This window comes from Platichthys flesus, chromosome 20, assembly GCF_949316205.1.
Source record: "Platichthys flesus chromosome 20, fPlaFle2.1, whole genome shotgun sequence".
NCBI classification, from domain to species: Eukaryota; Metazoa; Chordata; class Actinopteri; order Pleuronectiformes; family Pleuronectidae; genus Platichthys; species Platichthys flesus.
This window is the reverse complement of record NC_084964.1, coordinates 16,703,056-16,728,225: the sequence shown is the minus strand read 5'-3', so window position 1 is coordinate 16,728,225 and position 25,170 is coordinate 16,703,056. Positions and strand designations below refer to the sequence as shown.

At 46.2% G+C, this 25,170-nt stretch overlaps 4 protein-coding genes across 6 annotated transcripts; 2 read left to right on the top strand and 2 right to left on the bottom strand.

Moving 5' to 3' along the window:
* Window positions 1–441: 441 nt before the first annotated feature.
* LOC133931676 (tectonic-3-like) lies at window positions 442–4,780 on the top strand. The gene is made up of 14 exons (XM_062378610.1): window positions 442–948; window positions 1,542–1,656; window positions 1,734–1,831; window positions 1,975–2,087; window positions 2,219–2,327; window positions 2,440–2,552; window positions 2,644–2,682; window positions 2,806–2,880; window positions 2,967–3,086; window positions 3,165–3,263; window positions 3,684–3,784; window positions 3,896–4,043; window positions 4,184–4,318; window positions 4,417–4,780. The coding sequence occupies exons 1-14, from the start codon at window positions 642–644 to the stop codon at window positions 4,660–4,662; spliced, it is 1,818 nt and encodes a 605-aa protein (XP_062234594.1). The 5' UTR covers window positions 442–641; the 3' UTR covers window positions 4,663–4,780.
* Window positions 4,669–9,624, bottom strand: mto1 (mitochondrial tRNA translation optimization 1). 2 transcript variants are annotated; one of them, XM_062378608.1, is made up of 13 exons: window positions 9,434–9,624; window positions 8,346–8,551; window positions 8,017–8,216; window positions 7,795–7,912; window positions 7,262–7,560; window positions 7,067–7,179; window positions 6,762–6,952; window positions 6,476–6,606; window positions 5,945–6,149; window positions 5,571–5,742; window positions 5,344–5,453; window positions 5,068–5,225; window positions 4,669–4,967 (listed from the first exon to the last, which is right to left on the bottom strand). In XM_062378608.1, the coding sequence occupies exons 2-13, from the start codon at window positions 8,533–8,535 to the stop codon at window positions 4,800–4,802; spliced, it is 2,055 nt and encodes a 684-aa protein (XP_062234592.1). In that variant the 5' UTR covers window positions 8,536–8,551; window positions 9,434–9,624; the 3' UTR covers window positions 4,669–4,799. The 2 variants fall into 2 exon arrangements, with proteins under 2 accessions (XP_062234592.1, XP_062234593.1); XM_062378609.1 differs by having other exon boundaries at window positions 8,346–8,548.
* A 355-nt stretch (window positions 9,625–9,979) lies between these two features.
* Window positions 9,980–19,716, top strand: LOC133931671 (ataxin-2-like protein). 2 transcript variants are annotated; one of them, XM_062378604.1, is made up of 23 exons: window positions 9,980–10,690; window positions 11,614–11,653; window positions 12,211–12,267; window positions 12,637–12,708; window positions 12,894–13,053; window positions 13,387–13,508; window positions 13,695–13,786; window positions 14,217–14,465; window positions 14,704–15,155; window positions 15,273–15,359; window positions 15,457–15,570; window positions 15,740–15,817; window positions 15,944–16,005; window positions 16,428–16,753; window positions 16,857–16,926; window positions 17,148–17,282; window positions 17,401–17,464; window positions 17,642–17,817; window positions 17,996–18,137; window positions 18,259–18,368; window positions 18,482–18,661; window positions 18,752–18,920; window positions 19,013–19,716. In XM_062378604.1, exons 1-23 carry the CDS (start codon window positions 10,572–10,574, stop codon window positions 19,060–19,062), a joined length of 3,126 nt encoding a protein of 1,041 aa, XP_062234588.1. In that variant the 5' UTR covers window positions 9,980–10,571; the 3' UTR covers window positions 19,063–19,716. The 2 variants fall into 2 exon arrangements, with proteins under 2 accessions (XP_062234588.1, XP_062234587.1); XM_062378603.1 differs by having other exon boundaries at window positions 17,636–17,817.
* On the bottom strand, window positions 19,713–25,147 carry adprh (ADP-ribosylarginine hydrolase). Its single transcript, XM_062378621.1, has 8 exons — window positions 25,006–25,147; window positions 23,885–23,999; window positions 23,686–23,794; window positions 23,213–23,311; window positions 23,026–23,131; window positions 21,549–21,815; window positions 21,030–21,244; window positions 19,713–20,413 (listed from the first exon to the last, which is right to left on the bottom strand). The coding sequence occupies exons 1-8, from the start codon at window positions 25,011–25,013 to the stop codon at window positions 20,265–20,267; spliced, it is 1,068 nt and encodes a 355-aa protein (XP_062234605.1). The 5' UTR covers window positions 25,014–25,147; the 3' UTR covers window positions 19,713–20,264.
* Between the last annotated feature and the right edge of the window lie 23 nt (window positions 25,148–25,170).

Below are 25,170 nucleotides of genomic sequence, written 5' to 3'. Positions count from 1 at the left end.
ATGTTGCAGCTGAACACCCCTCCCCTCACCCCCCTACCCTTTCAAACATGACAGAGAACATGTGGTGGCCTTCATTTGACATATTAACTCAAAAGGTCTTGAGTTTGTCCAGTGTGGGCTACTGTACAAAAACATGGCCTCCTCCGTATAAAGGACCCACCTCTGATGTAGATGTAGGATTCTAGGGTAAATAAAACAACAATTTGCTGAAACACAAAACTAACAACATCACTAGCATTGTTTTTTACTAAATTCCTGCAAATTAATTTCTCTTTCACCTAAATCTTACACACTGAACCTTTATATTTCCCAGATGAAGTTGTGATTCTGAATCCAGTAAAGTTGAAAAATTAAAAAGGGTTTCTTGTCTTTTATGAGTTTTACGGCATCTTTATCCTAGAACCGGAAGTCTCCGTGACAGCTTCCTTGGCAACAAGAAGCTCCCCGGCTGACGCCATGTTCAGATAAATATTGTTCGTTTCGGTAATTTTAACGTTATTTTATAGAATTGTTTAAATCTGTTAACGCAGCTTCCTGTGACGCAGTTCAAATTCGCCAGCTAGCTGCTACGTTAGCATTAGCTAGTTAAGCTAAAGGAGCTAAGCTACTACCCGCGGTGGTCGCCATGTCCCTGTGAGGAGATGAGCCGCTGGGGTCGCGCCCTGCTCCTCGCTGTGTGTGTGTGGGTCGCGAACGCAGCCACAGACTCGGGGGTCTCTTCTACCACCGGCCCGACCGATGGAGGACCTGTCACCGCCGCGACCCCTGCTCCTGGAAGCACATGGGACCCCACCGGGGTGTGGACCACTGGGGTGACCGGGGCTGTGTCCCCTGAAGTGACCAAGGCTGTGTCCCCTGAGGTGACCGAGGCTTGGTCCACTGAAGCCGCCGCTGGGTCCACCGAGGCTCCCCCTGCAGCCACCGTCCAGCCCGAGCAGGCTCCGCAGGGTAACTTCCTCCATCATGTTCGAAACCCTCCATGTGTTCTGATCCTGCAGCATCAACCCAAACAAAGCTCCTGTTGTGATGCTGGTTAAGTTACAAACTCCATCACAGTTATCTGTTTCCAGGTGCTTCTACAGAGCAATTTGTCTGTTTTAGACCATATTATAATAAATCTCATGTATTTGTGATGGTAGTAATAATAAACTTAATTTACATATTATATGTTTATATATTATAAGCCCTAGTATTCATCAGAAAGTCTCCCACTGTTTAATCCATCTTTTTCCATCAGTGATATTCCTTTATATGCTTCTGCAGTGCTTTCTATACATTTAAAATCTTACTATATTAAACTTTATTTAGCTTATTTACTCTTGAGGGTTTTGTACATTTTACATTTACATAGGGATACATATACACATCTATCTTATGATAGCGCATAAGATAGAATTATTTAAATAAATAAATAGGATGAGTCAATGTGAATCATTTGTAAAAGCTTCGATCAAAAGAAAGGTTTTCAGTAGCTACTGGCAGATTTTTATGTCTCAGTTGACCTGGTGTTTCTAACACAAGTCTTTCCTGTTGTTTTCCAGCGTGTCTCTGTGATTTAACCCCGTATTTCTGTGATATCGGCTGCTGCTGTGACTCGGTGGATTGTGGCGTCGCTAACTTGAGTACTGTTTTCACTGGATGTCCTCAGAAAGCCACGTAAGTCCTGTTCCCCGCACTCGAGTTACAGCTCACATTAAACATTCAACAGCATGAAAACTCTGTTGACTTCACAGATCAGGAGTTTGCATTGAGAAATGGCTGATGTTCAGGGCTAACGTGGATTCATCTCTGGTCACTGAGACGGACTCCCTGTTTTGTGTCCGGTCTGAAGGTAAAACCATATAATAAGAATATAAGGCTCAAGTGATTAATGATTTAATGAGAATAATGAGAATCAGCGATAAAGGGAGAACTTATTCCAGTTCAATAATCAACATGAAGTTATTCCCCCATGTTTTCAACTTGTCCCAACAGATAAAGCAGCCAAGTCTTTCCAAGCTCTTCCTCCTTATCCTGCATTAGGGGCGTCATACCACTTCTCACCACCAGTGCCCACGAGCAGCAGCCACAGCCGACCTTTCTACAGGGTAACGCAAGACTTCTGTTTTACACATGTTGAACTTTAGACATTTGAGCATGCTTATCAGTACCGATATGACAATTGAGCAAGTATCTTTGATAAATTAAAAACAAATAAGAGTCAGTTTCTGTTTGGTAGGTTGATGATGTCATTCAGACATCTTTCTCCAATTCTTCTGTGAGGGGTCTCCTCCGTCAGCCGGCTCCAGGGGCTGCAGCATCGTTTTGTATCAGCCGCAACCCTGCAAGTGAGTTCACGACAAATAAAGTGTGTGCAAGTAAACTGCTGAGTGGTGTCCCCTACATCTATATATACAATAACTCTTCATCTAATCACAGTGTGATTTCCTCTGCCTGTAGAGTTCTTGAGGTCAACTTCTCTGTCCTGCACCCGCATGTTGACGCCTCAGTCGTGTACCTCAGACCCATATCTCAACGCCCGCTCCTACTTCTCTGATTTAAGTCTAATCAAGGTCTGTAAGTCTTCCTGCTCAAAGATCTTTTTCATGTAGATCATTACTGTTGAGAATTTCACAACAAAAACGTTTGTATCTTTTAACACAGATTCCAATCGTTGAGACAACACAAGTGTCAGACTTTCTGGTGAGTTGCACTGATTATACATATACATCCACATGACAGTAGGAGAATTTGTAGATAAATCCTCAAACCCTTATAAGACGTTTTGTCATAGAAAGTACGTTGCTGAGCTAACTCTGGTTTCAGATCCCAGTTAAACCACTGTCTGAGTGGCCTGCACCAGTCCAACTAAACAACTCCTGTTTCAACGTGGTTACAAAAGTGAGTAGCCGCAAAAATTATCCTAAATCACACATAATTAATTTAATCAATCAATCTAATCACTGCTTTGTCTGACTTTCCTGTAGGTGGAGTTTGTCATAGGCTACACTGGCAGAGGAGAACTCACGTCTGCAACTGTGAACATAGTCTTAGCGGATGTGGATCCAAATCAGCTGCTGTTGCAGACGCACTCTGTGCAGTTCCAGGTGACCCTTTAAAACCAGACACTCAAATTAAATATGGATTCAAACACTGATATTATTGACATGTGTCGTCTTCTGCAGTTGGTCAGATCAAGCCCCTCTCCAGGAGGAAAGACCCCAGCAGACGGACTCAGAGTGGGATCTCCTGTCATTGGCCGCTTTGATGGAAACATGAAATCTGTATCCTCACTATTTGCATCATGAACACATCTACCAAGGAGGTTGATGACATCACAGTTGGTCTGTGTCTAAGCAAGATTAGACAAAAACTACGGAACTGATTTTATTGTAACTTAGTGAAATGGTGGAGTATAAGGCGTCGTAGAACCCAATACATTCTGGAGTGGATTCATTTTAGGGGGTGGATCCAGGAAATGTATTTTATTTACTTCAACTTTGCGAGAAATAGTGTAGAGTTAATTATTCATACTTAAAGGAGCGATATCTATGAGTGTGTGTAACTTGATGCAACTTGACTGAATCAAGGGGAACTGGTCTTGGCGGAACCAAGTGCACCACCATTCTAAGTTAGTCATATTTTTATTTATCCAAATCGCTTTAAAGTCAATGATACATGGTGGCTCCTTGACAGTAAGTTAGCTGACCACGCTGAGATCTCAGGGTGGAGAGTGTTCCATGGATCCCAGCGGACGAGCACCCGTCCTCTTCCCATACAACATCATCACCGGCTGCACATTCAGGTGAATCCTCACTGATATCAGCTCTAGTTTTAACTGTTTTTTTATGCATGAGGGAGCAGAGATTTATTTCATCTTCTTCAAGTTATTTCAGTGTCTCCATGTGTTGTCTAGTTCTCCAGCGAGAGACTGTTCAGAGCTGCGGTCTCAGATCTACGGGATCTTGCAGGGACTTGCTACTCCTGACGAGATCGCCATGAACTCAGGGTCCCAACTGAGCTGGACGAGAGTCATCACCCAGGAGTGTCCTGTCGACCCACAGGTACAGCTCTGACAGGAAGCTCTGTTATTTTGAGTGAAACGTTTTTGTGACAACTGACCTCGAAAATAATATTGAAAGTTGAATACGGTTTTTCGTGCTCCTGCCCTTTACGCAACCTTTTCCTTTGTCTCCTCCCTCAGGAAACATGTGAGTCAGGCTGCCTCCTCCCGAACTCGCTCTCTATCCAAGTGCTGTGGGCCCGCCAGGGTCTCTTACACCTTCCCCAGAACTACATCCTTGGGGGCAAATACATATTCAAGTGTCGAAAATTCAAGGTGAAAAGTTCAAAAAATATGTTTTATTTTCTGTGCAACACGTTTTTATGGCTGCAGTGTGAAAATGTCCCAATCCTCTCCTGCCGTCTTTTCTTCAGTGTCCTCTGTCGTCCCCTCTCGTTCTAACCACCGACGTGATGTTCGCCGACACCACCGTTTTCCCCGGCCCCCCCAGGGGCTCACCGCAGCCCAGCTGGAAGTTTCCATTTGGTTTCTTCACTAGAGGCTCTGCTGAGCTGGACGGCCACGTTGTTATTAACCGGAGTGACACTGAGCAGGTCACATGGAGCTTAGTGCTGTTCACTGTCATGTTGCTAACAGGATTAGAATTCTTCACGAGGTAGCCGGAAGATAGATGAATGTTTATTTTTTATACAGAGACATGAAAATGTTCCATACTGCGTCAACACAAAATAAAACGTTTTTTGTAACATTTGCAGGAATAAATACATTTGTACAAGACAGCTTGTGAGTCGTTGTTTCACTGAGGTAAAGATGCTTTTCGTGCACACGGCTCCTCTTCTTCTTCTTTTCGGTCTGGTTGGTTTCTGTGTGTTCTTCTTTCCTTTTGTTCTGTGTTGCGGACGTAGCGGAGGAGATTGACGACTGCAGCGGGGGTTATACCTTGCAGACGTGTAGCGGCACCCAGCTGGAGGATAAAGCATAGAATTAGTTTGTTCCTTTAGATGTAACAGCACAAGCGTCCATTCAATTTAGCAAATTAAGAGTCTACAAATATTCAGACTCACAGTGCTGGGTCGAACTCGGTCCAGAATCTCTCTGACCTCCTGAGACAGTGACACCGGCAGAGATAAATAGTCAATGTCCTGTGGGAGAGACATGTTCTCCTCTTTCTGAATTCTCTCTATCTCTTTCCTCTGCATGTCACAGTGAGGCTTGTACACAGCTGCACGACAGAGAGGAGAGAGGAAGAATGCCAAGGATTAAGTCAGACACCCCATCACAATGAATATGCTGCAGGCGTTTATTCCTTGTTGCCTCGAGATACAAAAATCAGCTTTTACCCTCTATCTTGAGTCTCTGTGAGAACTCTAGGTAAGATGAAAGGGATTCTGGGAAGGCGGATGCCAGCCTTTCGAAGGAGGCGTCGTTGTACTGCAGCAGTTCCACGCCACTGAAAGAGAAGTCGTACAGTGACAGTCGGAACCTGCAGCTGAATATAGACGTACCTCTGACAGTAACTTGAGATGAAAAGTCAGACCTGGTCCATCACGCTGGTGACTCCACTCACCTCAGCGTCGTGTTCTTGTTCTCGCTGATGCAGACGTCGGGCAGCTTCTGTCTCCACTTGTGCGTGGACAGGGTGAGAGTCTGCAGGGCGGCGAGCGCGTCCTGCAGACTGTCCCTCACTCTCACAGCCTCCTGGTAGCGCAGAGGGGACACACAGCCCACCTCCTCGAACCCTGACAGAGGAGAACGAGAGGAGAGAGACTAGAGCACAGAGAACTGAATAACATCTTGTGGGAGCTGTCAATACTCCACAAGTGGTATTAGGTACTTTGAGATTGACTGTTGATTTCAGGACAAACAGATAATGTTTTGATTTGACTGAGTTACAACTCTAGGCTCTGAAGTGCGTTGTGGTGCTGAAGTCCCTGTGCGTACCTTTCAGAGTGAGGCGCAGGTCGGCGTTGTCCGGCCTCAGCGAGGTTCGGAACTCCGCCCGGCTGGTGAACATGCGGTAAGGCTCCGTCACGCCTCGGCTCACCAGGTCGTCAACAAGAACTCCGATATAACTCTCTGTTCGAGACAAGGCCAGGGGAGGGAGGTCGAGGGCACAGCGGGCAGCGTTCACACCCGCCCACAGCCCCTGCACACACACACACACATATTGTTTGAATAGCTTAATTATAGAAATCTTATCTTAATCTTTCAAGGCACTGCATATACAATGTCAGAAAAGATTGATAATGATACTGGCCCTGTCTGCTGAGCTCTGAGTGGTCATGTGTTTCTCCAGCCTGCTGTAAATCACCCTCAGTGACCACGACATAAGACTTTAAGACTAAATCACTGCACACGTCACAGATGTTGGCAACAGATCAAAGGGATCCAGTCACAGAAAGAACTCATCACAAGGCTGATTTTGTGTTTCATGACTTGCTTAAAATAAAGAAATAAAAACTGCAGGTCTACCTGTGCAGCAGCTTCCTCGTACCCGGTGGTCCCGTTGATCTGACCGGCCAGAAACAGACCCTGGGTGCTCTTCACCTGTAGTGCAGGGCTCAGCTGAGTGGGACACACAAAGTCGTACTGGACGCCATAACCTGGAAAACCCAAAGACACAATATCACAGTCCACTCAAGATGTTTGACTGACACATCCGTAAACTACTGCACGTCTCTCATTCAGTAAAGGACCGAGGGAGCTTAGGCCTGAGAGTGTAAACCACTTTGAGACAAACCGGATTCAGTCAGTTTACCGGGTGTGTAGATCTCCGCTCTGTGCAGGGCGGGGATTTCTCGGATTAGGCGGAGCTGCAAGTCGGGGGGCATGGTCATGGACAGACCCTGTGGATACAAGAGGTCGGAGGTCACCCCCTCCGGCTCCAGCCACACCTGGTGACTCCGGCCGGGGAAGCGCAGCACTCGCGACTCAATGGAAGGGCAGTATCTGAGAGAGGAGAGAGAGGAGTTATTCCTTTTGAGTTTCAGAATGTGTGTTTGTGTGTGTGTGTGTGTGTGTGTGTGTGTGTGTGTGTGTGTGTGTGTGTGTGTGTGTGGATACCTGGGACCCTTGGTGTCTTCATGTATGTGATTGTTGAGATGAAGACTCTCCCTCACCACTCTCTCCACACCAGGAGTTGTACTGGTCAGGTAACAAGGCAGCTGCTCTTCAGGCTTCAAAGAAATTAATTTCACAATTAATTTATTGATAAAATAAAATTCCTCTTCGGTAAAAGGACTTAATCTTAGTCTTTACCTTGCAGCGTGTGTGCTTGTTGAGGAAGCTGAACGGAGTTGGATGAGTGTCAGCAGGATGAATCTGAGCCAGGGAAAGGTCGACTGAATCCTTCAGAATCCTGGGAGGGGTCCCGGTCCTCAGTCTGCCTGTCCTCAGCCCCAGCCTCTCCCTCAGCGTGTGGGACAGCCCGGCGCTCGATGGAGCATCTCCAATCCGACCCCCGGGGGACGTGGTCTGGCCCATGAAGAGGGAGCCAGACAAGAAAGTACCAGTAGTGAGAATCACTGAGCTCGCCGAGATCGGGTGGCTTCCATTTACTGGGAACACGTTGAAATACGTGCGAAGGGATTACAAACTGATTAACGAACGTCTTTTTACATCTGACAAGGAGGTTATGTTTTCACCTTCTCTTTTTATTTGTAGGTTGGTTGTTTTTTAAGCAAGATTACACCAAACATACTGGATGGATTAGTATTGAACGGCATTATGGTTTTAATGGTGGAACAAACAGAGTTCAGGACATTGACAGATATTAGTCTTTTGCTCCATACCCAAACGTATCCCATTAACTCGGTGGTGACCCGGCTCCTCTGTGTTTGGTTCTGTTACCAGCAGCTCCTCCACTGAACCTTCCAGCACAGTCAGCCTGGGAGTGGACAGCAGCTCCGACTGAACCAGAGACACACAGACAGTTTGAGACATTTTTTATTTATTGACGGGACACAATTCTGTTTGTGCTCTACTGGGTGACATCCTAGCTGTCTAGGTAATACCTGAATGAATTCCCTGTAGCGCTGGCGGTCCAGCTGGGCCCTCGGGCCCCACACAGCGGGGCCCTTCCTGCGATTTAGGATGGAGAAATGGATCCCAGCCCAGTCTCCTGCTCGACCACACAACCCATCCAGAGCATCGACCTCCCTCACAAGCTGGCCCTTCCCTACTCCTCCCAGAGACGGGTTACAGGACAGAGCACCTGAGAGGACAACCAGGGACAGAGACGACTGAGATGATGAACAGCTGCTAGTAAAGTCCCAACTGCACTTGTTCTCCCAAAACCGCAACACAATTAGCTGGACAGGCTTCACAAGACATGTTTTCTCACCTATGGTGTTAATTTTCTGCGTGACCAGGAGAGTCTCCGCTCCCACTCTGGCTGCTGCTGCTGCCGCCTCTGTCCCCGCGTGACCGCCGCCCACCACGATGACATCATACTGCTGCCTGGCGAGGTGACTGGCCCGTCTGGAAACCAGGGACAGGAAATGCCGCAGGACGGGGGGCTTCTTCTTCAACATGTGAGATGTGAACCTGCTGAAATCAAGGTTACACAGGCAGACATTTTAATATAAGAGATAGAGAAGACACTGATTTAGTACCACAGTGGACAAGTGGAGCCCCTGCAAATTAAGTTAGTAAAAACTATAAAGGTTATGCAAACTCAAAGAGTTCCTTTAGAAGTTTCACATTTCAGTGCATAAGGCCTGACAGGTGATAATCGGATATAACTACTTTATATGCTGAAGCTAAAGTACATGGTGTACTTTGAAGTGCAAAATAACATAAAGGAAAACAAACAACGTCTGAGGAACTTTAAAAAACAGTAATTTTCAAACTAAGCCAGATATAAGAAGAGGTACAAAATTAAAGGGGCACTCCATAGAAGGAAAAACTCTGTTGTTGATATAACGGACAGAATGAATGTCTGGGGTTCGAAATAAATCCATATTTAAGAAGACACGGTTTGTTGCATGATGGGAAATGTAGGCCTGAGCATTCATAGAAAGAATATACATAGAAAGAGTGTTGTATATTTGCATATTATTGATCTTATCATGTGTTCTTTTTAAATGTGCTCGTTTGTTATTAAATGCACTAAAAAGGGGCAGTGTTGCATGTAGTGCTCATGTTTTATTCACTAGCCACAATTGAAAGCCGCATTAACTGACACAGATATGATAGAAGAGATAGAACAGCAGGCACAGCTTCCTTAGGATGTGTGAATGGAGGTGATTATTCAACATGAAAACACAAATCAATCCAAACTGTGAACTCGTGAGTTTTGTCTACGTGTTGATCTACAAAGTAAATAAAGATGATTCGATTTCCCATTTGCCTTTGGATAGTTTCACATGGACACATATGCAACAGTAAGTATGGATCCACTGTATCTACTCAGCCTTAAAGTATACTTACAGTTTCTGTGGCGGATGACAAGTGAAGCCTTTACTCTAATCTCCAGCTTGTCGGAGGAGGAAGGTTTTCGATAAGATCAGGATCCTCGGGACATTTTCACAAATCTGCTGCTATGTGACATAAACGCTCTCTACGGCGGCCGCCATGTTGTCTGCAGCTTCCTGTCGTAATGACTGTAGTAGAGACTCGCTAACCTCTGCCGGGTCAACGTCTGTCCTTGTGGCTTATTGATGCATTTATTTAATAGAGTCAAATACAAAATAAAGCAAGACACAAAAGTATAAATTTATAAAACTTGTGGGATGAATGAATATCTGAGTGATTTATTGAAATACAATGGAAGAACAACATGTGGTGTTTTGTGCGGGCGGCTGCCACGTGGACAGTAAACAAAACGCACACCGGGTTCGCATCAGATTAAATCAGCATCGATCATATATCGATTCGATGAGCACGTTATTTATTTATTTATTTTTCTCGTACGCGCGCTCGCCAGTGGGTCAAAGGCGCACGCGCACGTCAACGCCCCCCTCCCCCCCCTTTCCAGCCGGTTCCCAGTCAGCCGCGCGCGGATTGAGTCAAGTGAAACTACCGAGAGGTGGTGTCGACCGACCGCTGCGGGTTTTTCAGCGAGAAACCTGGAGAAAACACGACTTTCCCGAGGCGACTAAGTGACGTCGACGACCCGCGAATTTGTACCGGAAGGGTCAGCGGCGGCGGAGTCGAGGCGACCGAGGGGAAGAAAGTAAATCCTGGAGGGAAAGCGCCCGAAGTGAGCCCGGGGATCAGAGCTAATGCTAACCGAGCTAGCCGCGGCTAAATAATCACACGAAAACTCGTGTCGTGTTTTCGGACCCGGGCTTTGACACAACCTCCGCGGCTACACGCCACAGAACCGGGGGGCGAATTTGTTTAATCGGGGGTTGAATTTTATTTCAATCGAGGCGTTTGCATTTTTAGGCCACAAGCGACCGAGACTCGCTCGGCAAGATTAGCCACACTAGCCGGGTCGTGTTGAGGTTACGCCGGCTCTTCGCTGCTCGGGACGGGTGATCGTGTTAAACTGAATCCGCTGCTGAAGCGACTTCACACCGGGAGCTATCAGTGTTTATAAGTTAGCGAACACTCGTGCTTCGTGATGCTGAAACAACAGCAGCAAGCCGGCGGGAGGAAAGCATCGAACGGAACCTCGGGCCCCGCCGGTGTGTCTACCCCAGTCAGCGGCACCAACAGCGGCAGCAGGGCGCCCGCCGGGAGGTAAGCGGGGTTTGGGGGAAGTCGCTTCAGGACAGTCCGGGGATCGTCCTGTGACTCCTGAGGCCTACCGGTTAAAGAGCTGTGGGCGTGTCCCGCTTATATAGGGGGGGGTCCTCTTCAGTCCAATGAGATGAGTCCGTGCTAGAGTGACAGTGGAGGTGAACCAATCAGAAGGCCCGCACGGAGCCCAGTGTGTTAAAGTGAGGCGGGTTCAACCGAGGTGAAAGCAACGGGTAGCGAATCAGCACCCGAGCTGCCCAAAGTTTATCTGGCCTGTCAGTGTCAGGGCAGAAGCGATAGCGACTGGAAAAATGTGCAAATAACAACAACACGTCGCTGCAGCCAAAGAGAACTTAAGGTTTATATGTTCCTGTCAACACGGAAGTGATCTCAGGGCCCGAACAAGGTCACACGTGGTCTCGGGCCCCGAGATCGGCGTGTGTTTACTGAAGTCCGGCCAGCTTCGTCTCTTTGTTTTGTAACCGTGTCCGTGACTCGCAGCGGAGCCAGCCCCATGATTTCACCCTTTCATGGAGGCTGCGATTCATATCCAGATTGATTTTAATGATGAATCACTTGCTCTCCAAACCTGGTTTCCTGGTTCAATCTAAGCTGCTGACGTGTTTAAATGCGCCCCCCCCTCCCACCACTTTGTTTCTTGAAGACGAGAGTAGGTAAATGGAAGCCCAGCCCTGAAAAATGACAGTAACTATAAAGGCAAAAACATATTTAGAGAACCTAGAGGACCCATCGTGAAGTGTTGATAGATTCAGAGAACTGAGTCTCTAAGCTTGTTAGTTTTCCCCCAGCTAGCCCCATGTGGAATGTGACACTGCCTTGACAGGCTTCCAAAACAAGTTTTACTCCTTTAGCATCAAAGCAGACGATCGTGTGTTTTAACCGTGTGGCCTTTTCTCTCCCAGGAATCGACCTTCTGCAAAGCCATCATTCCAGTCATCTCCAGTGAGTATCCTCAGCCAGAAACGTTGGGCCGTGAACACACAACACACTGTGAGCAGTGGTCAAATCTGAAGGGCGATTCCCATAGAAATGTCTTATTTTAGTCCAATCTGAGTCTCACTGTCTCTGTTCAGTCCATCGCCTTTTATATTTAAGTAGAAGTAACATTAATTATTGATAAGATGAAAGTATATGGATCAGGCTGACTGCACATCCTTGAATTGTTCTAAATTAAGATGTGATTGGTCTCACTTTAAGTCATAAACCTGTGACGAAGGTCGATAGGAAGTTTTCTACAGCGGGTTAAACGTTCATTCAGTAGCAAGCAGAGCATCATAAGTGGGTCTCTTGTATAAAAGAGGCCACAGGAAGTTTCTGTAATTCAACTCTTCACCTTGGAGTTGCCTCATCCTAGGAATGAATTGGCTTACTGTATGTAGCCACAAACACGATGTCATAATGACGTGTCAGCATTAACCCGTGTGAATTAAAATATAGAGTTTCTGTGCCGTGTTTGTGTCTTTAGATTGATGGTAACCGTATGCCTTTTCCATCTGCAGGTTTTCGAGGGTGTGTACAACAATGCCAGAATGCTTCATTTCCTCACAGCTGTTGTGGTGAGCTTTTTTGTCAAAGTCCTATTCAAGAGAAAATGGCAGCTGATACATCCCTTGTGACACTAGTCATAATAGTTAGAGATAATATGTTGTGTACCTAATGTACAGCTAGCTCTTCTTATATGATCTTCTGTATCTGTCCAAGCCTGTGAAAGGTTACAGCAAGTGTCAGAAGAAAGCTGGTTAAAATCATGACTATTTGACTGTAAAAATGCAATTTATTACTTTCGTTTATGATGAGTCAGGCTTTAAATCTGTCTCTCATCCGTCTCTCAAACTTAAAAAGGGTTCCAACTCTGAATTGAAGTTTTTGTATCAGATCTTGTCCTGGATTAAAATTGGCCTAATCAAGTGTTGCATCTCTCTCAGGGTTCCACCTGTGACATAAGAGTGAAGAATGGCAGTGTGTTTGAAGGTGTTTTCAAGACTCTAAGTTCACGGGTAAGAAACTCATAATGAGCACACAGGCACCGCCTTCTGCCGATTTAAGGAAGCACTACAAACATTACTGTCAGTATAATAATAAACTCTTGTCAATGGGGCATTTTGTTAAGTTGTTTAATTCCTGCTCGGAAAATTCACACAGTCATCAAATTTCCTGTGCCCTCTTAATGTTTCCTTCTTAGTGTGAGTTGGCTGTGGATGCTGTACACAAACGCGGTGAGGAGGAGGGACCAGCGTCGGTTCCGCCACGGAGGGAGGAAATCACAGACACTATGATTTTCAGCCCTTCCGACCTGGTGACAATGATCTGCAAAGATGTCGACCTCAACTTTGCCACAAGAGGTATAAACACACAATTGCAACCTAGGGGGGTTGAGGTAAAAGTGCACAGAGGTCACAAACACAGGACCGAGATGCCTTTGTATCAGATATATAAAGTTCAGGCTAGAAAGTAAGGATTACATTTTTATGAACTTGAATAAGGAGTAAAGCCTCTACTCCAATCATTTGTCAATGTAGACTGACCTGAGTTGACCTCTTCAGGAGAAAATATCATTACATTGTGGTTAAAAACTGAACAAATGGTTATCAACTTTATGTTTTCTAGACCAAATGCAGACAAATCTAACCAAAAGAGATTTGTTAATATAATCTTGTCTTGTCTTTGATTTTTAGACACCTTCACAGACACAGCCATCAGCGCCACCCGCGTCAACGGAGAGCACAAGGAGAAGGTGTTGCAGAGGTGGGAGGGAGGAGACAGCAATGGAGAGAGTTACGATCTGGAAAATGATGCAGTGAGTCAAATTGTCTCTAATGACAGAAATGCCCTTTACACCCAGGACACATAAGAACAACATGAGTTGACTTATAATTCAATATGCTGCTAGAACACATTTTTTTATAAACACTTTCACTAATAAAAATGATTCTAAAGCACTGGTAATTGTACTAACCCCATAATCTCGTGTTTTTCTCCTCAGTCCAATGGCTGGGATGCCAATGAGATGTTTCGTTTCAATGAAGTAAAATACGGAGTCACATCAACGTATGATGCCAGCCTCTCCATGTACACGTGAGTTCCCATCATGTGAAAGTAAATTTTTCAACTATTTGTACCATATTGTATTATGTGCTTTTCTCGAAGTACATTTTTGGTAACGAGATCAGTAAGGAAGTAGTTGAAAGATTGTGTTATGAAAGATGAATGTGAGCAGTGACAACCTTCACAACTTCCATATTTTACATGTTGCATCAACAGAAGATAGAGTATTTTATTCTATCATATATTAGACTGCATCTCTGGTCTAAGCACAAATCAAAATGAAGATCTGTTTGTGCTATTCCTGTCTTTACGTGCTACTGTTCAGCAGTGAGGTCCCTGTTGCCTGTGATTTTATAGTTAAAATGGAGAGTAATGTTTGGGTTATTCAAATTTTGGTTTCATGTTTAAAGGTTTTTGTGCTTTCTCTAAATTTGGCCCAATCTTTCTCCCTTGCCTCCAGTGTGCCACTAGAAAGAGGAAACTCTGACACTTTTCGGCAGAGGGAGATGCGTGCTGCTCGTCTGGCCAATGAGATTGAATCAACCCCCCAGTATCGCCACCGTGCCAACCTGGAAAACGACGACGGCAAAAGCGAGGAAGATAAGTTCAGTTCTGTTGTGCGGGACGGTGGTGATCGGGAGAGGGGCCGCGAGAGTCCCCGTGACAGAGACCGCGAGAGGGGACGAGACAGTCCTGGAGCCAGTACCAGGTGAGGGAGGCGTCAAACTCTTATCTGCTGAGGAAGATCAAAGTCTTTCTATCAGATTCAGAACATTGACTAAAAAACACTTTGAGGGGAAAATCGATGTCAAGTGCTGTTTTCCAAGGTCAACAAGGACTTTGATAAATCAGCCTCTCTCATCACGTTTCTTTGTTAGGCTTGTATTATATTTTTCTGGTCACCTGTGTGTTGTCGCTTTGTTTGATGTTCTTCCTTTCTCTTCCAGGGATGGCAAGTACATTCCATTACCTCAGCGTCAGAGAGAGATGAACCGGGAGCGTGAGCGAGTTGAGAGAGGTCCTGGTGGGCCTCCACCCCATAACCGTCTCAGCGGAGGTTACCGCTCCAACCCTCCATCCTCCTCTTCCCCCAGACCTCCACTGCCCTCTGGTGCGGGGCCCCAACCTGGTGTCTCTCCCTCAGAGAGAAGCAGCCCTCTGTCGGGCCGAGGCGGTGCCTACGCCCCCCACCACCCACAGGGAAGTCCCAGCCCAGGCCCGGGCTCTGTCCCTGCAAACCCGTACACACCTGCCTCTCCCAGTGGACCAGCACCTACGCTGGCCTCTGCTTCAGCTGCCCCCTCTCCAGGAAGCCCCCCTGCCCCACACGGACACACAGTCCCTCATTCCCACTCACTCCCACACTCGCTTTCTGATGCTGGCAGGCCTGTGAATGGAGGTAAGTGTGAGAGCTTGTTTCAGACAGTGTTTTCACAGCAACCAAGCCTGCTGCTATGGCATAAGTAAGATTTGTCGATGGACTTCAAGGAGCATTTTCTCTTTTTTTGTTTTACAGTCTCTGCTAGAACTTCCCCTAAAGCCCAAAGACCTCCACAGTCAAGCAGGACCGCCCGTTCTACAAACTCACACAATCAGTCAACAGGTATAAGTTGTAATGTTAAAGTAATATTATAATGATTTTTGAAGGATTCTGCCTAAAACGTTGCTCTGTTTTTCTTCCCTCCCTTGTGTCGTTGCAGCTACTCGCTCTCCCAAATCAGTCTCTTCCCAGGACCCGCCTTATTTAGACACATCATCTGTCTCTCTGCCTCCCCAGAAGACATCTGGCCCTGCCCCTCTCTTCCCTGTAGATGGTAATATCTCACTTCTTGCATCCTCTTCTGTTGTTAAAGTTTCAAATCAAAGTCAAACTCATTTGTGTTCTCTAATGGCGTGAGCCTCTTTGAGACAGTCACCTCGTAGCACTAAGTGACGACTTTCGATAGTGAAATCTAATCTTGTTTGTTTTTCTTGTAATTGCAGTGAATGAGATTCTGGGTGCAGCTGCAAAAGAACGAGCAGCTGAGATCGCCAGCAGCACAGAGGAAAGCAAGACTAAAGGTGTGTGGGCAAGATCAACAAAATACTGGAAATAAGTCTCAAAATGTTACCTAACTGCATGTCCCATTTGTTGTAGAGTTTTCAGAAGTTCACATTCTCATTAACCTTCTCTCTTCTCCTCACCAGTCCCCTCAGTGCAGCAAAGGACACAGATTGAGGCGCTGCGGAAATTTGGCAAGGAATTCAGGGTAAGAGTTCAGTAGCCTCTCAGTGAAGTGTGAAATTAGAAAATCTGTGACCAATCAAGTGGTCATGTCCTGAGACATCGACGTCAGTCTGACAAATCACTCACGTCTTGTTCATTTCATTGTGACAATTACCAGTAATGACATGGCACTGGATACTGGTGGGCTCTTCTCGAGGTTTACTGGGTACTGTAAAGACCAGTCACAATAAGAGGGAAACCTCCAGTAAATTATATAAAAAAGGACCAAAATACAAAACAATGACATTTGATGATTTGTTACAGCCTTACAGATATAATAACGTTATGTTATATATGTATATACGTTTGCCATGTCTAGATCATTTTCTGCTTCTGCTATCACCTCCATTCTACCTGAATACTTATTGTTTAAGCTCTTAATTACTTTTCTCTCTTCTTTTCCAGCTCCAGCCGAGTGGAGGCAACTCCAGCTCTCCCAGCTCTCCAGCAGCAGCAACCCCTCCTGCCGTCGGTGATATTAAACAATCAGACGCTCACCTTGCTTCAGACCCTAAATCTCAGCCTCCAGCTGCCAGTCCCGCTCAGCCACAACCTCAGGCTTCACCTGCTCCCTCTGAGGACCCCACCAAGGACACCACGTCCACACCTGGCCCCACCACAGCTGCCACCTCAGCACCCGTCTCAGACAGGCAGTCGCCAGCCGTCCCACAGCCAGCCCGGACCCCGGGAAGTGAGGACGGCAGGTCTGAGTCGACGGAGGGTGTTCCAGAGTGAGTTTCAAAAAGGATTAGAGCTGTGTCACTAAACAATCTGATTATCTTACTTGTTTCATTGTGGTTTTCATTTCTAAACACATTTTTCTTTGTCCTCTAGGCAAGTAAAGAAATCAACCCTCAACCCCAACGCTAAAGAGTTCAACCCTATTAAACCTCAGATGCCTATGGTAAGTCAATTGCAGTTTAATCCCTGAACCGTAATGTTGTATGAAGATCAGGAAATGCAGTGAAGTGTATCACTGATTTTATTTTGTAGTCAAAGACCTGTTTATTTAACTTCACTTATATTATTCAACCTCATGTAATATATAAAAATATAATCTGCTGAGATCCCTTTTATTCGCTTTTTCATGCAATTGTATTAATCTGTGGTTGTGTGATCTTGCAGACGAAACCCAACACTGCACCCACTCCACCTCGGCCAACTCCTCCAAGCCCAGTGGTCCTTCAGCACCCAGGTGGACAGGGGCCCCTCTACACCACCCCCTACCTCTCCTACGTCTCGCAGATCCACTCTGTGCAGGTACACAGCGTTTAGCTTTGACTAAAACCAACTTCTGATTTATACATTTTCTTTTGTTCAACTCCCAACAGAGCATGTTTGTCTGGTGTTGACCTCTAAAATATTTTTACATTTTCAGCCACCACCGATGTACCAGTACACCATGTCAACAGTCAACCAGGGAAAATACCCCAGGACCAAAGGTAAATGTTGTCATTATCAAAGCTAGGGACACACTTCAGAGATCCCCATTTTATACAATTTATAAGGAAATTCCCTCTTTCGTCATTGGTCATTTAGCAATATGATAAAGTTGCAGCATTTGGACCATTTATGTGATTGTTGCTTTGCCAATTTTTCTTCTCCTTCACAAGGTGCAGTAGTTGCTCAGCGCTCTGACCATGGTAATTCAGGGCCTCAAATGCTGCAAGCTGCGGCCTCAGCAGCCGGGGCCCCGCTGGTAGCATCCCCCTACCCTCAGTCCTACCTTCAGTACAACCCGCAGCAGTACGGCCAGCAGCAGGTCATCCAGGCCATGTCCCCCTACCCTGGACAGGTATGATGTCTAAACCACTATCTTTAAATTGTGTGTTGGCATTGAAATAAGAATAATCTGTGGGGGGGGTATCTTATTCTGAAAGCTAATAGATCAACAGAGTGTTATCTTACCCTTGCACCAAAACTAAACAAAATTAAGCTTTATTTGTTATTCTCTCTTTTCTCCCCCTCTCCAGCCAATGTACTCCATGCTGCAGGGTGGAGCTAGGATGATAGGTCAAGGTGGTGGTCCCCATCCACAAGCTTTGGGACCCCCAGGAGGCCCTCAGTTCGCTACACAGGGAGACGGCCCTCAGGGACCACAGCAGGGCATCTATGGTTAGTGGAACAAATCTACAGAGCGATGAGAGTTACTGTCTTTCTGTGAGATTCAGAATATTCACTTTTCATCAGAGGCTTGAAATGTATTACTGAGGAACTGACGGTCTTTTCCCTCCAGCTCAACAGTCCTTCACCCACCACACGGGTGCAGTTCATCAGCCTCAGCCCTCTAGTACCCCAACAGGCAACCAGCCCCCTCCCCAACACTCTGCACCTAGCCCAGGACAGGTGAGCTACCCCTACACAACTACAGGGATTTCAAAATACAAACTTTGAGGTCAAGAGAAGTAGCAATTCAGATTTATTTGTGATATCTAACGTCTTGTGCCCTCTTCCTGTAGAACGCCCAGCCAGGCCAGCAGCAACAGGCCTTGTACCACTCAGGTCCTATGTCAGCTCAAACCCCCCCCAACATGCCGCCGGGCCACACGTCACCACAGGGCTCGTACCCCATTCAGGGCTACAGCATCCACCAACACCAGGGCATCCCACCCTCATACCCCCTGGGGCAGTTAACACAGGTATAGGCGTCACTGCGTTGTTTACTATTTTCAATTGAAGTTTCATCTTGACCTAAACTTGTCAATCTCCTGGTCGGCCCTCTCTTCCAGGCCCACGTACAGGGAGCCATGTCAGGTCCCCACCACTCGGGGAACCACGGCCAGCCACAGTTAGTGATGTTGCAGCCGCCTCAGCAGGGCCCCGGCTCAGTGCAACAGCACCAACAGCAAGGACCTCATCAAGGAGCACACCAGCACTTCTACATAGGACATCCACAAGGTACGAGACACAACAGAGCCCCAACCCCCCCGCCCTGACTTTGTTTAAAGTGTGAGATTCATAATGTCCCTGTTTGTGTTTCCTCTCCACAGCAATGCAGGTACAAACGCATCCTGCTTCCTTCCATCCACCTGGAAACTAAACCGCTCCAGAGCCCTCGACACCACCCCACCCTCCCCAAATGCTCCCCGGAATGAGCCCCGACATCCCCACTACTTGTTGGATGCGAGGCCCAGACTGAACCGGACTGACAGGATCGCACGGAGGAGAGAAGAGGACTCGAGTCTCCCAGCACCTTATTCTTCAGCTATATTGTTCTTCATCGGCGTCAGCCCAAGATGAGGAAGACCTTTTTAACGCTAAAGATGATGGTGGCAGACGGCAGCAGCGGCGTCAGGACCCCCACCCACCCCGCTGCCATCCTGCTCTTCTTTCCAACTTCTTCCCTTTTTTTAGACACGGGGCACCTTGCTTGGCGAGCCAGTCGGAGAGGAACAACCAACAGCAGACACTTCTAGCAATGTGTTTTTAGCCTTGTGGGGTTTTGTAAGTACCATAACACAAAACACAGACTGACGCAGGATCTCATGAATACACCATGAAAGGAGGGATTTGAAGACGAGAGGGGATTTTTAGCAAATAACTTTTCTTTTTTTAAACTTGATCCAGTAGTTAAACCCGACCTCCTTTACCCTTCTTCTCTCCTGTAGAAAAATATAATTAATACAAAAAATGGACAAGTTGAACAAAAAAATATTAAAACATCAATGACCAAAAAATAAAGTTTTCAACTCAACTTCAAAGACTTGTTTAATTTATTGTATCAACAGTTGTGCATGAAACCGCGGCTACAGTTGAACGAGGCCCTAGTTAACAACAATGAGACGCAGAAATGTATTTTTCATTAGACGATAACAATAGCACATTTAATTTGAAGCTTACCAAGCATTTACCATTATGTCAAGCTGACAAAACAAGGTAATTATCTCCCGGGGGACTTTGTGTATTCTCTTCACATTCTCATTAGCTCGGATTCGTTCCGCTTAGTGGTACAGCTCTGCATGTTCGTTTCAAACGGTCACTAGGGGGAGCCCTCTTTATATACGCCAACCTCCCCACCAGCCCAACAAAGACCTTGTTGTGGCAGAAATTATTTGACATTAGGTCAGTGGGGTTTTGCTCCCCGTCAGGCAAGTATGACACCACACTTTGTGGCCGGGTGACAACACTGGATCGATGCATCACGGAGAAACGGTTTCTCTACGTCGGCGTGGCAAAGTGTGGCCCAGTTTCCTCTCGAGTGCAGCAGAACACACACTGGCAGCACGGCATGTTGCAGTGACCTCAGTGTGACAGCGCGTAGAGCTGCTCGGCGCTGCGCTCCAGCCGGTCCCTGTACTCCAGATTGAAGTAGTTCCCCTCTGGGACTCCCTTGGTGCCGTAGAGAAGACCCCAGCAGCAGCAGGCGATCACCGCGGTGCTGTCACTGTCGCCTGATGGGGGAGAGGAGGAAGTGGACAGAGGGAACAGCATGAGAAGATAAATGAATGTATCCATAAGTCGTAGGAATTGATCTTTTTAGATGAACTTAAAAGCAGCTAATCAATGTTTTTATATTAACAATGGATTTTATGACTGTGGAACAGAAAGCGATAGGATGACTCCAGACCACATTCGGAGGTGGTCTGGAACTAATGGGTCCACATTTAGCAGAATAAACATAAATCTGTTCTGGGTCACATTTAAATGACATCCTCAGCTGACGTCTTCTGACTCCACAGTTTCACTATGAAAAGAACTAATATTATATACTCTCGTTGACTTGTTTGTAGCCACCGCCACAATATCAACACTAAGGAGAATCATTACTCTGCAGTTAATTCCTAATTGTCACATGTGGCTGGTGCTTAGGTCCGTTTTGAGGTCTCTGATTATTCTCCATTAGTTAATACAACCACAAAACCACATTGGGATATTTGGCTTCATCTCATTGGAGGAAGTGAAGACGTGTCATCCATCTTAATTTACAATCTATGACTTCTAAGATATACTTCCCTGTCATCCCATAATAGTAGACCACAGAAGCATTTTCTAGATTGAGTCTCTGACCTCCATGGAAACCCGCTCTGCTCATCAGCTCCTCCCAGTCCGAGCCCGCGCCCAGCAGGGCATCGAGGGCGATCATCGGGGCATCGTGGCCGCTCCGCCCCGCCCAGCCCGACAGGCTGAAGCTCTTGTAGGCCTCGTCTCTCTCAGCCGGGTCGTAGGGCGAGGGCCAGATCGCAGGGCCCACGCCGGTGGAGATGCCCCTCATATCCAGGTACCTGAGGAACAGAGGGGAGAGGGTTTTTCCTCACACGCACACTTTCTTCCAGAAGAGAAACAAGCAATGATTTTTTGCCTAGCTCGACAGCATGACGGAGGGTTGACCCAGAAACACACTGCCTTCAGCGACCCGGCTGTCGTCTGCGTCGAAGCAGAAAAACAAGGTCACGCTGCCTCACTCGAAACCGGCCAGTGACATTTCAGCCTGAACTTCATGCCTTCACGTATTAACCTTGAGAACGAGAGGCTAATGGAAGCTGCTGACGCTGGAAACCCGAAGATGAAAACATGACAACCTCGTACCACTGCCACTTGTCACAGAAGAAGCTCCAGTCTCTCTCCGACTCCTCCACGGCGAAGCCCCGCCCCCGAACGAAGGTCATGGCTATGGGACAGGCCTCGTTGATCAGGCCCAGGCCCCACGTGGTGATTGGCCGGCGCTGGACTGCGTACGCGGTGAAAAGCGCCGACGCCACCGCTCCGAGGAAACCGGTGGGGTGGGGGTGGGTCATTCTCCCTGTCTCCACGGCAACCGCCACCAGCGACAACAGCTGGTCAGGCCTTGGATACCTAACGAGGGACTAAATATTAATAATTTTACATATATTCAGCTGAAGTTCTTCTCTATAAACCTGATGAAGTCATCACTCAGCTGAGGAATGATGTGTCACTTACCTCACTTCATGCTTTAATTGACTTCACATTGTGCTTTGGCTGCTTCTATGTTTTAATCTTGAAACTCTTAATTTCTGCTTAGTAAGCAAAGAACGTTCACTTACCCCACGCTTGTGTTTATTATTAATAATTGGATAATTTATACGTTCATCCCACATGTCAGAGGAGCTGCTCCATCTTTTTTCTATTTCATTAGTGTTTGGACTATTTATCAGATGCATGACTTTTGAAGAGGTCACCCTGGGAAATGGGATAAACACTCCCCCCCCCCCCCCCCCTTTTTATTTCACTGACTATAAAACTGAGAAAATAATCAATAATGGAGATAGTCATTTGTTTGTTCCTCTGATAACACAGGGATACTTCTCATTGCTTCCTCTGACAAGAGGGAGGAGGACATGTATTCACTCAGGTCTCTGAAATGTTATGGGGGGGGGGGGGGGTTGAGGAGTTATTTTTGGACTCTGACCTTAACTTTGAAGGTCGTGTAAGTAACATGAGAAGAGCAAAAGAATTCCAAGTGTTAAGAGTTTGTATATCGAGCTTAATATTTTATAGAATGTCTCCACCCCCTGATCGCTAACTGCTCAAGATGGTTTGTATCTGGGACGTTCTGGCTTCGTGTCTGAATCGCAGGAGGAAGTGGAGACATGTCGTTAATTTCTATTTACAGTCTCTGGCTTCAGGGCTGAGTCTATCTTTGGGGGGGGGGGGGGGTGTGTGGACACGGATTCTAATGTAAATCACAGTGTAGCTGTGCCTACTTGTATGGAAAGTGTCAATGTCATTATTCGATCATTTCAATCATCTGGTACGTGACAAACAAAACCCAATTATCAATTGTTAATGTTCAAAATCACTATTTTCAGTTTCATTTTCTTTATTGGTCCCAAATCTTTAGTTATGTCCAAAAAGTGTTTTAAGTATGACTCAGTGAATCACTGTGATGATTTAACTGCTCAGCGCTGTGAGGGCACTGACTCTTAATAATAACCAAACCCATGGAGGGCTCAGGCTAAAGAATGTACAGTAAAACTGGAATGCATAAGGTCAAGACTAATATCAGTAAGTAGAGTTATGTTTCTATCTCATGGGGGGGTGGTACCTCAGGCCAATGCACATGGACCTCATGGCTGCTCCACACCCTGTCCCCTCTGAGTTATAGGGAACTCTGAAGCCCTCCTCCTCCCCAGGTTTCAACAGCGACACTCCTGAGAAGAGAAAGTGAGTCAGATCGCCACCATCAAGAGCATCATGAGAGTAACGATGGAGAAATGAAGAGCGTCTCTCACCCAGGGTGCTGGAGGGCCCCGGTTTCCTCCCGTCCATGTCTTTCATCCCCTCCACGTATCGAGCGGCCACCTCGTGCAGGAGCGTCTCCCCCGTCTTCCCTGCGAGGGGGGGGGGGGGGGGGCATCGCGGAGTCAACGTGTCCGTGTTAACAATTTTCTAAACGTGTAACATCTGTTATCAGGGCTGGTTGTTTGCCGTATCACAGTGAAGGTCAAGTTTAATTCCTGCCTCCCTCTCCCACCACTTGTGCGGAGCCATAATGGAGCAAATCAAGCAAAGGCTGCGAATTAACCTTTAGTTTTGGGCTCTTGAGAAGGACGTGTGTGTGTCTGTGTGTGTGTCTGTGTGTGTGTGTCTGTGTGTGTGTCTGTGTCCTGATGAGGCCTCATCACAACGACGCCAACTATCCAATCATCTCCACGTGCCATGAAAAGAGACAAAGGTTAATTTAATAGTTTTTTTTTAATCTCACCAGTGGCCAGTCCTTCAGCCGTCGCCAGATGAAGAACCGTGTCATCGCTCACCGGCCAATCAGGGAGCTCCGCCTTGATGTTCCTCAGGCCTCCGAGCTCCTTCAGCTCCTGGAAGCACAGACATTTTGGGTGAAATGAACCTCTAGAGGCCACATGCTCAGCAGCGTGGCGTTTCCCTCCCTGCTCCCGAGCTCTCACCTGGTGGATAGCTGGTCCAGACTCGTTGTACTCCCACAGCTGGTTCCTGTAGCCAAGAGCATCGCCTGCACCGCTCAGCAGCATGGCGGCTTTATAGTGCTCCACTGTGGCAAATCTGTCAGGAGAACAAGCACAGAACAAAAATTTAAATAATCCCTGAATTAAAAGATAAAAACTGCTGCTTATTTTTTTCAGAGCATGAAAATGAAACTGCACTGAGGAGAAACTGTTAATTTATTTCTTACATAATTGAGATTATAGACACTTTGCACATTTCCATTTTGACAACTTCTCATGTCAAGATTTTTTTTTGCATGTAATATTCAACTCATGATAATAATAAAACTGTGAAAACTTCCGAGCTGTGTCGTAATGTTTTTTTCTTCTGGATCTTTATTGGTGAAACAAATTGTTGTGGGTTTTTTAATCTACAGCCAAACTGATATTAGAAATGTGTTTGATCGAGGTTTGAAATTTTACAGTTTAACCTAAAATAAACCTGTTTATAAATAGTTATCCATAAAAAGAAAACAAACAGAACTACTCTACCAAATGTATAGAGCTAGAATATAGAGATTAGGGGTGTATATTTTCTGATTTAGTAAATAAAGGTTTTCACATTAGTAAACATTAATGACAATACTAATATGACTGTAAACGGCTAATATTGCCATTTTTATATAGGTTAATAAAACTGAATCCAATTAAATGAAGGGTTTAACTGCAATATTGAGTACTGCTGCACTGAAGCAGATTATGATGTGGAGTATTGATGCTGGATGCTGATGGATACAGTCTCACACTGGAAACTCCATGTTGAGTGAAACATGTTAAAACTTTGTGCATGCATCTTAAATATCAAATATTAAATAATTTCACCTGACAATAAGAAGTAACTCCTGTGTGTGAGGAAGTAACTTCAGCAGGTTGTACAAACACACAGATCTTTAAATAGTTATAATGTAAGAGTCAATTCTTATTCTCCAGTGAGTCAACATGTTAGACTCTGATCAAAGCTCACAATGAATCCAAACGTGGATCAAACACATGAACAAGTGAAGGTAAACAAACTCTGGTTTGATTTGATTCAGAGTGAAAAGTGTCACCGGAGTCGGTCTCACCGGTCCATGGCAGCTCGCTGTTCCCAGGAATCAGGCTTCAGGAGGCGGTCACACGCGTCAGGAGACACCGGGGCTGCGGGGGGAGGTCAGCGTGTTTCTGCCTCTGAGCTCCGTGTGGGTGGAAGGTTCGATGCCAGAGGCCTGGTCACTGCTAACACTAAAGCC